General features: G+C 47.3%; 1 protein-coding gene across 8 annotated transcripts in view; it reads right to left on the bottom strand.

Moving 5' to 3' along the window:
- The window catches only part of SLC35D2 (solute carrier family 35 member D2), a 64,752-nt gene extending 52,082 nt beyond the window's left edge, over positions 1-12,670 (bottom strand). For 2 of the 8 annotated variants that reach the window (XR_008537144.2, XM_001151759.5), the window contains exon 1: positions 12,431-12,666. Coding sequence is in view for 6 of the 8 variants with exons in the window: in XM_001151759.5 (XP_001151759.1) it covers positions 12,431-12,588 (158 nt within the window). In the remaining 2 variants the exon portion in view is untranslated. Of the gene's footprint in view, positions 1-10,973; positions 11,443-12,430 lie in introns of those variants that run through there. The other 6 variants (XM_054658303.2, XM_054658304.2, XM_009456957.5 and 3 more) reach the window with 5 other exon arrangements.
- Between the last annotated feature and the right edge of the window lie 1,119 nt (positions 12,671-13,789).

The following is a 13,789-nucleotide window of genomic DNA, read 5'->3' as shown; positions in this document are numbered from 1 at the left end:
GTAAAATAACAACAAAAAGGCTCACAGAAGATAAGTCAAAGAGCCCAGCCTAGAAGAAAATTTAATGCATGGAAGAGAAGGAAGTCTTGCTAATTGCTTCAGGCCATAGAACACCTCAGAAAGAATAAAACCAATAAAACAAAAGCTCAAAATTGAGTTGATACGACAGTCAAAGGAGATTAAAAGAAAGCATGCAGACCTAAGGAAACCAGCTAAGACCAAACAACCTAACTGCCACATAAGGAAATAACTTTAGAAACACCCAGGAGCTACATGGCGACTGCTGAAAATGGAATGACCAACACCTGAGGTGATCATAGCGCATGCAGAGGAAAACAACTCTAAAAGATAAATTGATCTGGAAGACAGAAAACCACCACTATACAGGGCTAGTTAGTAGGCCTGGAATTTAGAAGACTATATTCCATAACTTTATATTGAATTCCATTCTATAATTTAAGTTAAACCACCAGAGTTATTAAACTACTCAATAGGCCAGATGCAGTGGCTCATGCCTGTAATCCCAGCACTTTGGGAGGCCGAGGCGGGTGGATCACCTGAGGTCAGGAGTTCGAAACCAGCCTGGCCAACATGGTGAAACCCCATCTCTACTAAAAAATACAAAAATTAGCCAGGCGTGGTGGCACGCACTGGTAATCCCAGCTACTTGGGAGCCTGATACAGGAGAATCACTTGAATTGTACCTGGGAGGCAGAGGTTGCAGTGAGCTGAGATCACGCCACTGCACTCTAGCCTGGGTGACAGAGCAAGACTCTGTCTCAAAAAAAAAAAAAAAAAATTTAAACACTGGGTCTAAAAGAAACTCAATAACTTTAGCTTTTTAATATTTTTCATTGATCTTAGACCTCTTATATTTAGAGGGATCTTTTAAGACTTTTAAGACATATTAATCCTTGTAGTAAAGAAATATATATCTTTGAAAGTCAATAATTCTTTCAGTTGAACTTCTACTTCTCTTTTCTCCATTCAGTTCAGTTAAAACTAAATTTCATACATGCATGCTATGGCAATACCCATCTAAATAACTCTTCAAGTGCAGCCAGCATGACCCGAGCTGTGGCCACTCCTGATACGGTGTGAGACGACGTTCCCAGGGTAGCTATCAAGTATTCTTGCCAAAAATGTTTAAACCAAATGAAATAAAGTCTTTAGATCTAATTTTCAGTTAGAAAATGAGAAAGATAAGTTAATTGAGACTTCAAAAGATGAACTGAACAATCCAAAATATGGGACATTTTACAAAACAACTGGTCCAGGCTTTTCAAAAAGTCAATATTACGGGGAGGGAGTGGGATAGGGAACTTTTCTACATTAAAAGAAACTAAAAAGACAAAACTGTATGTATTGCATGAGCCTTGATTGGATCATAAAACCATAAAAAACATCTTTGGGACAACTGGGATTGTGGGGAGAAAAGAAGAAAAGAAACTTTTTATCTAAGGAATTATCAGGCCCAGAGAGGCCCTGGAATGTAACAGCATTCATATTGCTCCTCTCTGAGCTAAATAATTAAATAATTACTTTTTTTTTTTTTTTTTTTGAGAAGGAATCTCACTCTGTTGCCCAGGCTGGAGTGCAGTGGCATGATCTCAGCTCACTGCAACCTTCGCCTCCCAGGGTCAAGCATTCTCCTGCTTCAGCCTCCGGAGTAGCTGGGATTACAGCCGCGCACCACCACGCCTGCCTAATTTTTTGTATTTTTAGTAGAAACGGGGTTTCACCATGTTAGCCAGGCTGGTCTCGAACTCCTGACCTCAGGTGATCCGCCCACCTCCGCCTCCCAAAGTGCTGGGATTACAGGCACGAGCAACCACGCCCGGGTTTTTCGTTTTTTTGTTTTTTTGTTTTTTGTTTTTTTTTTGAGACAGAGTTTTGCTCTTGGCCAGGTTGGAGTACAATAGCACGATCTCGGCTCACTGCAACCTCTGCCTCCTGGGTTCAAGCAATTCTCCTGCCTCAGCCTTCCGAATATCTGGGATTACAGGCACCCACCACCACGCCTGGCTAATTTTTGTATATTTAGTAGAGATGGGGTTTCACCATGTTGACCAAGCTGGTCTTGAACTTCTGACCTCAGGTGATCCACCCGCCTTGGCCTGCCAAGTGCTGAAATTACAGGCATGAGCCATCACCCCCGGCCCAATAATTACCTCTTAAAGCCACTTGCTATGTGGAGCTAGAACGATACCAAGTAGCCATAAAATGCCATACACCCAGTTCAACAATGTGTAGCCAATCACTAACCAATATTATTTCTGTAAACAATGAGAATTCCTGACAAACCACTTTTGTAATCACCCCCTCCCCTGATATGTCCTTTTTTTCTTTAAAAACTTGAGCCTCTCGGCTGGGAGTGGTAGTTTACACCTGTAATTCCAGCACTTTGGGAGGCCAAATCAGGCGGATCACGAGGTCAGGAGTTCGAGACCAGCCTGGCCAACATGGCAAAACCCCATCTCTACTGAAAATACAAAAATTAGCCGGGTGTGGTGGCGGGTGCCTATAATCCCAGCTACTCGGGAGGCTGAGGCAGGAGAATTGCTTGAACCCGGTAGGCGGAGGTTGCAGTGAGCAGAGATCACGCCATTGCACTTCAGCCTGGCCGACAAGAGCAAGACTCTCTCAAAAAAAAAAAAAAAAACAATTTGAGCCTCTCTTTTGTTCTCCTGAGCAGTCCCCAAGGAAACCCAGAAGTGTTTCAAGTGTCCCAGGCTGCAATCTTCAACCTCAGCCCAAATAAGCTCTCTACGTTAATTTTCCCTCAGCTTCTTCGCTTTAGGGGGACCGGATGATTATAGATTTGGTAGTAGATTATTTTAGGAAGTTGTTGTTAAGTTTGTTAAAAGTCAAATGATACAATGTAGGAGAATATCCTAAGATCTCAGCAGAGGCAAGCTGAAGTATTTCAGAGTGCAGTGCTGTGATGCTTGCAACTTACTTTCAAAGGCTGGAGGGGAATCCCAGTACTGTGTGTGCCCTGTTCACTCCTCCTTTGCTTTCCCGTTTTCAGTATGCTTGAAACTTTTCAAAATAAAAAGTTTGGGAGAGGAGGAATCTAAGTAATCCTCATAAAATTAAATAATTAAATCAAAGGCCCCATTTCCAACTCCTTTTTGGATTAAAGAAAATAATTTATAAATGAATAGCTTCTATAATATGAATCCATCTTTATAAAAAGTAATTCATTGGCCGGGTGTGGTGGCTCACGCACGGCCTGTAATCCCAGCACTTTGGGAGGCCGAGGCAGGCGGATCACGAGGTCAAGAGATAGAGACTATCCTGGCCAACATGGTGAAACCCCGTCTCTACTAAAAATACAAAATTTAGCTGGGCATAGTGGCTTGCGCCTGTAGTCCCAGCTACTTGGGAGGCTGAGGCAGGAGAATCGCTTGAACCTGGGAGGCAGAGGTTGCAGTGAGTCGAAATCGTGCCACTGCACTCCAGCCTGGCGACAAAGCGAGACTCCGTCTCAAAAAAAAAAAAAAAAAGTAGGCCAGGCGCAGTGGCTCACCCCTGTAATCCCAGCACTTTGGGAGGACGAGGCGGGTGGATCACAAGGTCAGGAGATCGAGACCATCCTAGCTAGGACGGTGAAACCCCATCTCTACTAAAAAAATTTAAAAAAATTAGCCGAGCGTGGTGGCAGGCGCCTGTAGTCCCAGCTACTCAGGAGGCTGAGGCAGGAGAATGGCGTGAACCCGGAAGGCAGAGCTTACAGTGAGCCAAGATCACGCCACTGCACTCCAGCCTGCGCAAAAGAGCAAGAGCGACACTCCGCCTCAAAAAAAAAAAAAAAAAAATTCATTTATGTTTCTATGTCTCCAACTATTTATCTATATCCATCCATCCAAAAAGATGTCTGAAATTGTTGCCTCATGTTCATTATAGTAAATTTTTTTAAAATTTTACCCTAATATTTCTATTTTGTTTGAATTCTTTTTTTTTTTTTTTGAGATTGAATCTCACTCTGTTGCCCAGGCTGGAGTGCAGTGGCTCAATCTCAGCTCACTGCAACCTCTGCCTCCCGGGTTCAAGCCATTCTCCTGCCTCAGCCTCCCAAGTAGCTGGGATTACAAGTGCCCACCACTATGCCCGGCTAATTTTTGTATTTTTAGTAGCGATAGGGTTTCACCATGGTGGCCAGGCTGGTCTCGAACTCCTGACCTCAGGTGATCCGCCCACCTGAATTCTTTATAATAATCACAGCAGAATAACTTTTCTTAAAAAAGGTACTGACAGCCGGGTGCAGTGGGTCACGCCTGTAATCCTAGCACTTTGGGAGGCCAAGGCGGGTGGATCACCTGATGTCAGGAGTTCGAAACCAGACTGGCCAACACGATGAAACCCCGTCTCTACTAAAAATACAAAAATTAGCTGGGCATGGTGGCTCATGCCTGTAATCCCAACTACTCAAGAAGCTGAGGCAAGAGAATCACTTGAACCCAGGAGATGGAGGTTGCTGTGAGCCAAGATCATGCCATTGCACTCCAGCCTAGGAAACAAAAGCAAAGCTCCATCTCAAAAAAAAAAAAAAGGTATTGATTCTAGGTAGTGGGAATTATTATTGTCTTCTTTGCTCATTTCTGTATCCCCAATGTTTTAACTGAGTTCTTGTAGATGTGAACATGAGGAAGTGAAGATCATGTGGGCAGAACTCCTTCAAGAGTCTTCTGATTCTGGCTGGGTGTGGTGGTTCACGCCTGTCTTCGCAGCACTTTGAGAGGCCAAGGCAGGTGGATCACTTGAGGTCAGGAGTTTGTGACCAGCCTGGCCAACACGGCAAAACCCCGTCTCTACTAAAAATAAAAAAATTAGCCGGGGAGTCAGGCGCAGTGGCTCACTCCTGTAATCCCAGCACTTTGGGAGGCCGAGGCAGGTGGATCACTTGAGGTCAGGAGTTCAAAACCAGCCTGGCCAATATGGTGAAACCCCATCTCTACTAAAAATACAAAAATTGGCCGGGCACAGTGGCTCATGCCTGTAATCCTAGCACTTTGGGAGGCTGAGGCAGGCGAATCACGAGGTCAAGAGTTCAAGACCAGCCTGACCAACATGGTGAAACCCCTTCTCTACTAAAAATACAAAAAAATAGCTGGGCATAGTGGTAGGCGCCTGTAATCCCAGCTACTCGGGAGGCTGAGGCAGAAGAATTGCTTGAACCCGGGAGGTGGAGGTTGCAGTGAGCCTAGATGGAGCCACTGCATTCCAGCCCAGGTGACAGAGTGAGACTCTGTCTCAAAAAAAAAAAATAAAATAAAATAAAATACAAAAACTGGCTGGGCGCAGTGGCTCATGCCTGTAATCTCAGCACTTTGGGAGGCCAAGGAGGGTGGATCACGAGGTCAGGAGTTCGAGACCAGCCTGGCCAATATGGTGAAACCCCGTCTCTACTAAAAAAATATATAAAAATTAGCCAGGCATGGTGGCGGGTGCCTGTAATCCCAGCTACTTGGGAGGCTGAGGCAGAAGAACTGCTTGAACACGGGAGGTGGAGATTGCAGTGAGCCGAGATCGTGCCATTGCACTCCAGCCTGGGCAACAGAGAGAGACTCTCACTCTAAATAAATAAATAAATAAGCCAGGAGGGTTGGTGGGCGCCCATAATCCCGGCTACTCGGGAGGCTGGGGCAGGAGGATTGCCTGGACCCAGGAGGGAGAGGTTGCAGTGAGCCGAGATCACACCACTGCACTCCTGAGTAGCTGGGATTACCAGGCCTGGCTAATTTTTGTATTTTTAGTAGCGACGGGGTTTCACCATGTTGGCTGACCAGGATGGTCTCGAACTCCTGACCTCAAGTGATCCACCTCGGCCTCCCAAAGTGCTAGGATTATAGGTGTGAGCCACTGCGCCCGGCCATGGGGTCAACAATTTAAAAGTAAACCAGCCAGCCAGATGTGGTTTTCGGCTCACAACACTCAGAGCTGCTCAAGTGCTGAAAGAAGCAAGCAGAAGACAAGTGCATGCCGAAGTGAGAAGAAAGGAGTCTCACGTGTCCCTCCTAGAGTGGCTCTCAGCGGACCAAGCAGAGAAACAACGCCAGGAGGCACAGTCACAGCAGCGAGAAGGGACTGAGGAGGAGGCCTGGGGAAGCCAAGTGTGGACAGCCTGCAGGGGAGATCTCGGAGAGGTGCAGTTACTTGTGTTACCGCTGATCATCCGAAACGGGCCACTCTTGTCATACCAAACTAAAACAGTAACCAGGTAGGAAAAGCATTCAGGGTACAAAATGTGGCTCCAAGAATATAATTCTCTGCAAGCCCAACTGCTGGAACTGCTTGTTGTAACCTGAAAGCAGTTTTATCTCTAGCTTCTGAGACCACTTGCTGCAACTCCAGGACTAATTTTGTCCACACCTTTGCTCACCAGTCATTGTTTGCCAGCTCCCCAAACCCTGACAGTGCCAATAAACTTTCTCCCAGCACAGTATGTAACATTTCTTCTTTTTCAGCAAAACCTCGAACCTTCTCTTTGTTCTTCAGACATTCCAAAGATCACCCAGATTGTATGTATGACTCACATGGCAATTCTTTCTTCCCAAATAAAACATTAAATTTACAGCCTTGTCTCCACATTGTTATTTTGACTTTGACACTTGTAAGGAGAGGATCCTGGCAGCAGTCATGGGAAGCAAGGTTCAGGAGAGTTTGCTGGAGACCAGAGTAGACTGTGACACTTCAGTGTGTGGGCCCTGAAGCCACAGGAAGGGTGACCTGAGCTAGGTGGAGAGGAAGGCTAAGACTTAGATAATCAGTCACCAGAAGCTCAGGCAGCATTCCACAGGGGACAGAAAGGATGGCACATCCAGAGTCTCAACAGAGCATGAGCAGCTGGGAGCTAGGAGGACCCAATCCCATCTCCTGGCCTAGGCCTGGTGGGTGAGGCAAAGATCCAGCTCCATCAAGGGGGGTGAAGGAAGCAACATCTTCGGGACAGAGTCAGGTTTTCATTAAAGTAAGAGCACATTAGGAGTTGCTTTTGGTTTGGGATACAGAATTCCAGTTCCCACCACTGAGGATTCCAATTCAGTACCTTTTATTAAAAAAACCTCTCCAAGTGATTAAGACTACTGGGCAGGTTTGGAAATTACTGTGTCTAAACCAGGCACGATGGCTTATGCCTGTAATCCCAGCACTTTAGGAGGCCAAGCCAGGTGGACCACTTGAGCCTAAGAGTTTGAGACCAGCCTGAGCAACATACTGAGACTCCATCTCTAAAAAAAAAAAAACAGCTGGGCACAATGGTGTGCACCTGCAGTCCCAGCTACTCAGGAGGCTGACTTTGGAGGATTGTCTGAGCCAGCACAGGTTCCAGTGAGCCGAGATTGCACCACTGCACTCCAGCCTGGGTGACAGAGTAAGACCCTGTCTCAAAAAACAAAACAAAACAAACAAAAAAAAAAAACCTCAAAGCCTTTGGATGCATACTAAACATATATAGCAAATAGTGAGCAAATAGTTCTTGAAATGAATACAGTAAAGTTAGATATTTTTATTAAGCATCATTAGCAAATTCTTCCATGTCACAGACTAGGAGTACAATATTATATAATGTTAAAGCAGAAAAGACCAGCTTGGTGTGGTGGCTCACGCTAGTAATCTCAGCACTTTGGGAGGCTGAGGCAGGAGGATCACTTGAGTCAGTCATTTGAGATCAACCTGGGCAGTAGAGCAAAACCTCATCTCTACAAAAATTAAAAATTAAAAAAAAATTTTAATTCAAAAATGATCCAGGAGTGGTGGTGCACACCTGTAGTCTCAGCTACTCAGGAGGCTGAGGTGAGAGGATCACCTGAGCCCAGGAGGTAGAGGCTGCTGTGAGCCTTGATCATGCCACCGCACTCCAGCCTGGGCAACAGAACAAGACCCAGTCTCAAAAGAAAGAAGAGAAAAAACTGCACAACTCCAGAACAACTGTACAACCCTTATGAACTTGATCCCAAAGGACCAAGAGTATAACCAAGCCAGGCGCGGGGGCTCACAGCTGTAATCCCAGCCCTTCAAGGGCCCAAGGCGGATGGATTGCTTGAGCCCAGGAGTTCGAGACCAGCCCGGGCAACATGGCAAGAACCCCTCTCTACAGAAAAAAAAAAAAAAAAAATGCAAAAATTAGCCGGGTGTGGTGGTACACTCCTATAGTCTCAGCTACTCAGGAGGCTGAGGTGGGAAGATCACTTGAGCCCAGGAGGTAGAGGCTGAAGTGAGCTGTGATGGTGCCACTGCACTTCAGCCTGGGTGACAGAGTGAGACCCTGTCTCAAAAAAAAAAAAAAATAAGACATAACCAACTGGCCACAAACTCTGAAATGCCCTTATTTTCCCCTCTCGCCCCAATAGGTTCTCACAGTTCACAGCCTTCAAAGGCCTCTCTGTCCAACCAGGTAAATCTGGCATTACAATGAATTATAAAACTAACAAATCACTAAGATCACCCATTCATTTGGTACCCTGACCAGAAACAATCTGCCCAAAATGAAAGAGGAAAAAGCATCCCCTGAGCTACATTCCCATGACCCTGCGAATTAGGTAACTACCAAAAGGTCCTTTCTTCTATCCTACAACACAACATTCTATCCTCAGACAGCTAATGCTTGGATCCGATTTCTATGGTTTATTGTTGTAACCACATCAACCCACTCCTCCTCCCCTCAATAATGTGAGCTTAAAGCATTTTGAGAGGAAAGAATGCACAATGTTATGTGAACAGGGTTCTCCAACTGTATATTACATTACAGAAATGTGGAATGTTTATTTAAAAGGATTATGAGGGTTTTGGCCTTCCTATGGCAAGAACTCCGTTTTCTCCTTCAATCATGAAACTCAATAATTTAAAGATAGAAAGGCTAGAGCCTTTTTTTTTTTTTTTTTTTTTTTTTTTGAGACAGAGTCTCACTCTGTCACCCAGGCTGGAGTGCAATGGCGTGGTCTCAGCTCACCACAACCTCCGCCTCCCAGGTTCAAGCGATTCTCTGCCTCAGCCTCCCGAGTAACTGGTATTGCAGGCGCCTGCCACCACGCCCAGCTAATATTTGTATTTTTAGTAGAGATGGGGTTTCACCATGTTGGTCAGGCTGGTCTCAAACTCCTGACCTCAGGTGATCCGCCCACCTCAGCCTCCCAAAGTGCTGGGAGTATAGGCGTGAGCCACCCCGCCCGGCCCTTAGAGCCTTTCTTAGGAGGTGTCTTATATCATAAGTCTTCCTGGTTAAACACTGCCCTTCATCTTCAAAGCACTGACCATGGTTTGCTGGTGCCTGCTTCCAATAAGAGGACTTGGGTTTTGGAGGTGTTGACTGCCATGGTCAGTCAGCACCCTGCTCACTCAAGTGCACAAAATGAAGACTTATCTTCAACCATCATTGACATAATGACTGGCCACTCCCAAACAAGCCCATCAATAGCATTTTCATTTTCTGGTATTTTTTTTTTTTTTTGAGACTGAGTCTCGCTCTATCGCCCAGGCTGGAGTGCAGTGGTGTGATCTCAGCTCACTGCAACCACTGCCTCCTGGGTTCAAGTGATTCTCCTGACTCAGCCTCCCAAGTAGCTGGGATTATAGGCGTGCACCACCATGCCCAGCTAGTTTTTTGTTTTTTTTTTTTTTTGTATTTTTAGTAGAGACAGGGTTTCACCATGCTGGCCAGGCTGGTCTCGAAATCCTGACCTCATGATCTGCCCACCTCAGGCTCCCGAAGTGCTGGGATTACAGGTGTGAGCCACCGCGCCCGGCCTTTTTTTTCATCCTAAGTGTTTAAGTTTTCTTTTTCCTTCATTAGCTTCCATGTCAAATGCTCCAGGTTTAGGTACAGTATGTCCATGTTCATTTCCTTGAGGCAGCGCTGTGTTTCCCATGGACACCAGGCAGCAGGCTGCAACACACTGGAGAGACCTTGCCAAGAATACTGACGGCCACAGGATCACCAAAAAATATCCCAAATCCATCCCTTCCTTTTACCTCCGCTGCTATGCCCTGCCCAGTCCATGCCGTCTTTACCTGCAGCCCTGCAGTGGCTTCCAGCCCCTCTCCCTGATGCCAGTACTGTCAGTTCTCCACCCGCCTGCCAGCCAGAGAGATCTTTTTAATCACACAAATTGTGTCAGGTCACTCCCATGTCAAAACCTTCCAAGGGACTTGCATTTAGCATGAAACTACAACTATTTATCCAGTCTCATCCTTCCACCCTGGTCCCCAGATATCGGCTCTCAACACAGCAGCCACAGTGATTTAGATCATGTAATTCCCCTGCCCGACACCTTGCGTGGCTCCCATCTCATTCACAGCTGATGCCAGAGCCCTGGCGGTGGCCTCCCAAGGCCCCACACAGGCCAGCAATCCATTACTCTCAGACCCCATCTGCTACCATTCCCATTCAAACTCTTCACTCCTCCAGGCCTGGAATGCTCTTCCCCCGTCCCCCAGTGTGGCTTATGTCCCCACCTCACTCCGGTCTTGGCTCCAATGCCACCTCCTTCTGAGGCTCCACTGATCACGCTCACACTGCATACTCTCCCCTCCCTCTCTCCCTCACTCCCTTTCCTGTTTTATTTTTTCCCCAGCACCTTGGTCACATCTGACATAATGTAAATGTTACTGGCTCATTTGTTGGTCCACAAGGATGCAGCTCCGTGAAGTTAAGGATTCTGATCTGCTCTTTTCACTTCTCTTTCCCAACAACGGTGGGAAAACACTGTTCTCCTCGAACAGTGCTGGTACATGACAAGTGCTTAGTGAAAGCTATCGAAAATGAGAGAAAGAGCTGACTCCTGCCTTCCCTGCCTACCTCCCCGCCCAGGCAGAGTGATCTTCTCTCTGTTCCTCCAGCAGCCAAGCTCATGCCCACTTCAGCACATCGTACACTTGCTGCTCACTTCTACCTGGAATGCTCTGTGACAGCTACTCCAGCCCAGGCACTCTCACATCAGATCTGAAAGTGTCTCGTTTATTCATGAACCTACCTGTTTATTTTCTGTCTCCACCACTGAAGCAGAATCTCCAGAGCAGGGACCTTGTGCTGTTCACAGAGGCTTCCCTGGTGCTTGCAATGGGCTCAGTATTTAGTAGGTGCTTAATAAATATCTGTTGGAGGTACAACCAATCGAGCTTATGTGGGCCTCAGTTTTCTCGAATATAAAATAAGAAAGGTGAGGCTGGATGAGATAGTTTGCACCTGTAATCACAGCACTTTGGGAGGCCAAAGCAGGCCTAGACCAGCCTTGGAAACACACTGAGACCCCACCTCTACAAAAAATCAAAAAAATTGCCGGTGCAGTGGTGCACACCTATGGTCCCAGCTTCTCTGGAGGCTGCAGCAGAAGGATTGCTTGAACCCAGATGGTCGAGGCTGCAGTGAGTCATGATTGTGTCACTACACTCCAGCCTGGGCAACAGAGTGAAACCTTGTCTCAAAAAAAATATTATATACACACACACATTATATATATATATGCCTGCCTTGGCCTCCCAAATGCTGTGATTACAGGTGCAAACCACCTCAGCCAGCCTCAGCTTTCGTATTTTATATTCGAGAAAACTGAGACCCACATAAGCTGAATCTGTATATATATATATAAAATAAGAAAGCTGATACTCTAAGATACTCTCTAACTAAGACACTCTCTAGGTCTCTTTGGGCTCTAAAATGTTGATGGCATATTCTTGTAACATAGTAGAGTTTACAAAGAGCCTTCACATATAACAGCTCGTGCAGAGCCCTGGAAGGTAATTAACACGATTGTAATCATTCAGTTTTTTTGCATCTGAAAAAAATTGCTGACTGTGAGACTGGTCCAAAAAGACAGGTGTTAACCGGTGGAGCTGGGTCTAAATCCACAATTTTCTCAGTGCCGCTACAATGGTAGCAGAAGTAAGCAGGATTTTCTAGTCCTTACAAATAGGTTCAAGGCAGCACAAATTTGCGGTTTACTTCACACTAATCCAAAAAAGTACTTCATATGAACTTCCAATTGTTTTCCCGAGTTTTCCATGAACACGCTGGTCATCTGAGAATGAATAGTCAATCAATACAGACTTACTGGCTCAGGAGTACCTGACCGTTGAACATGGAGATCTGTGTAAGGAATTGCGTCCTTTGAAGCAGGCATTTGAATCCCTGTTTTCAGCTCGCTGGGTGTGTGAAAGAATCTGTCTGAGCTCTACCAGCCCACCTAGGACAGGGCGCCTCGCAGCGGGGCAGGCGCGCTCAGGAAGAGGAGAACGACTTTCTCAGGTTGTGGCCTGAGTGTAGAAAGCTGAGCGAGTTCTGGAGGGCGCCTGGGAAACTCGACCAATGTGCCCAGCTGAGACTCGAGGGTCCCTGTCTCCACCCGCCCTGTCCCGGGCGCGGCTGAAGCGCACGGAGGACAGGGGCAGCCCCGCACTCCCGCAGACCCCCCGGCCCCGGGCTCCGCCTCACCCGTAGGTGGTCAGCAGCGCCTTGTTGACAAGCACGATGAGGAAGGAGCAGGTCCCGTAGAAGAGCGCCGACAGCAGCCGGGCCACCCGCGAGGGCAGCCGCGCCGCGCCGGGCTCCCCGCCAGCGCCCTCGGCCTCGGCCTGGCCGCCGGCCGTCATCTCCTGCGGCCCCGCGGACCCTGCCGCCCGCCAGCCCCGGCTGCGCACTGGTCCCGCCCGGCCGGGCCGGGGAAGAGGGCGCGGCAGGAACAGGAAGAGCCCGGCGCAATCCCAGGTCCCGGCCCGCCCCCTGCGAGCGCCCGAGGCCGGCGCGGGAGGACCCTGCGCTCTGGACTTCACCCTGGTTCCAGGCACCTCCTTCGGTCTCCAGGGCCGGCAATGCGTTGGGGAGTTGAAAAGCTCTGCCTTCCTCCAGGCTTTCCTGGAAAGAAACGCTTCAGTAAGTCTCAGGGCTTGTTTTGCTTTTTTTTTTTTTTTTTTCCCTACAACTTTTTTGTTTAGTGTATAATTTACATACAATGAAGTGTACACATCTTGCCAGTCCATAGTTTGAGATGAGCTTCGACAAAGGCATCCACAGGAGTAACTACTCAAAACAGAACATTTCCATCGCCCCAAAAATTCCCCTTGCTGCCCCTTTGAAGTTAACGCCCGCATCTCATCGATGACTATTGCTGTAGGTTAGGTTTGCCTTTTCCGGAATTTCAAATAAACAGGGTGCTTTCTAGAATTTATGAATGAGCATGTGGTCTCAGGGGTTTTCACTCTATGCTTTGGACTCGACCATGTGGTTTGTTTAATCGTTGAGTAGTATCACAAATTGTATATCCATTGGTTGTTTCCAGTTTAGGACCATTAGGAAAAATGCTTCCATGAAAATTCGTGGGCGTTTGTGGGACCTGTGTCTTCATTTCTCTTAAATAAATATCTAGGAGTGGCTAGGAGTAAGGTGGGTGAAGCCTTGGGACTTGGGTGTCCTCTGGGTGCTTTGTGGCAGGTGCATTCCTCGCGGAGGGCCGTTTGCCTTCGGGTCAGGTCAGTTGAAGGACAGCTTCCCAGAACCGCCTACCCTTGTCAGTCTTTAAAAAATATGAACTTTTGGCCAGGCGCGGTGGCTCACACATGTAATCCCAGCACTTTGGGAGACCGAGGCGGGCAGATCACGAGGTCAGGAGATCGAGACCATCCTGGCTAACACGGTGAAACCCCGTCTCTACTAAAAATACAAAAAAAATTAGCCGGGCGTGGTGGCGGGCGCCTGTAGTCCCAGCTACTCGGGAGGCTGAGGCAGGAGAATGTCGTGAACCCGGGAGGCAGAGCTTGCAGTGAGGCGAGATCGCGCCACTGCACTCCAGCCTGA

The sequence above is a fragment of the Pan troglodytes genome, chromosome 11, assembly GCF_028858775.2.
Source record: "Pan troglodytes isolate AG18354 chromosome 11, NHGRI_mPanTro3-v2.0_pri, whole genome shotgun sequence".
NCBI lineage: Eukaryota > Metazoa > Chordata > Mammalia > Primates > Hominidae > Pan > Pan troglodytes.
This window is presented reverse-complemented; position numbering and strand designations above follow the sequence as displayed.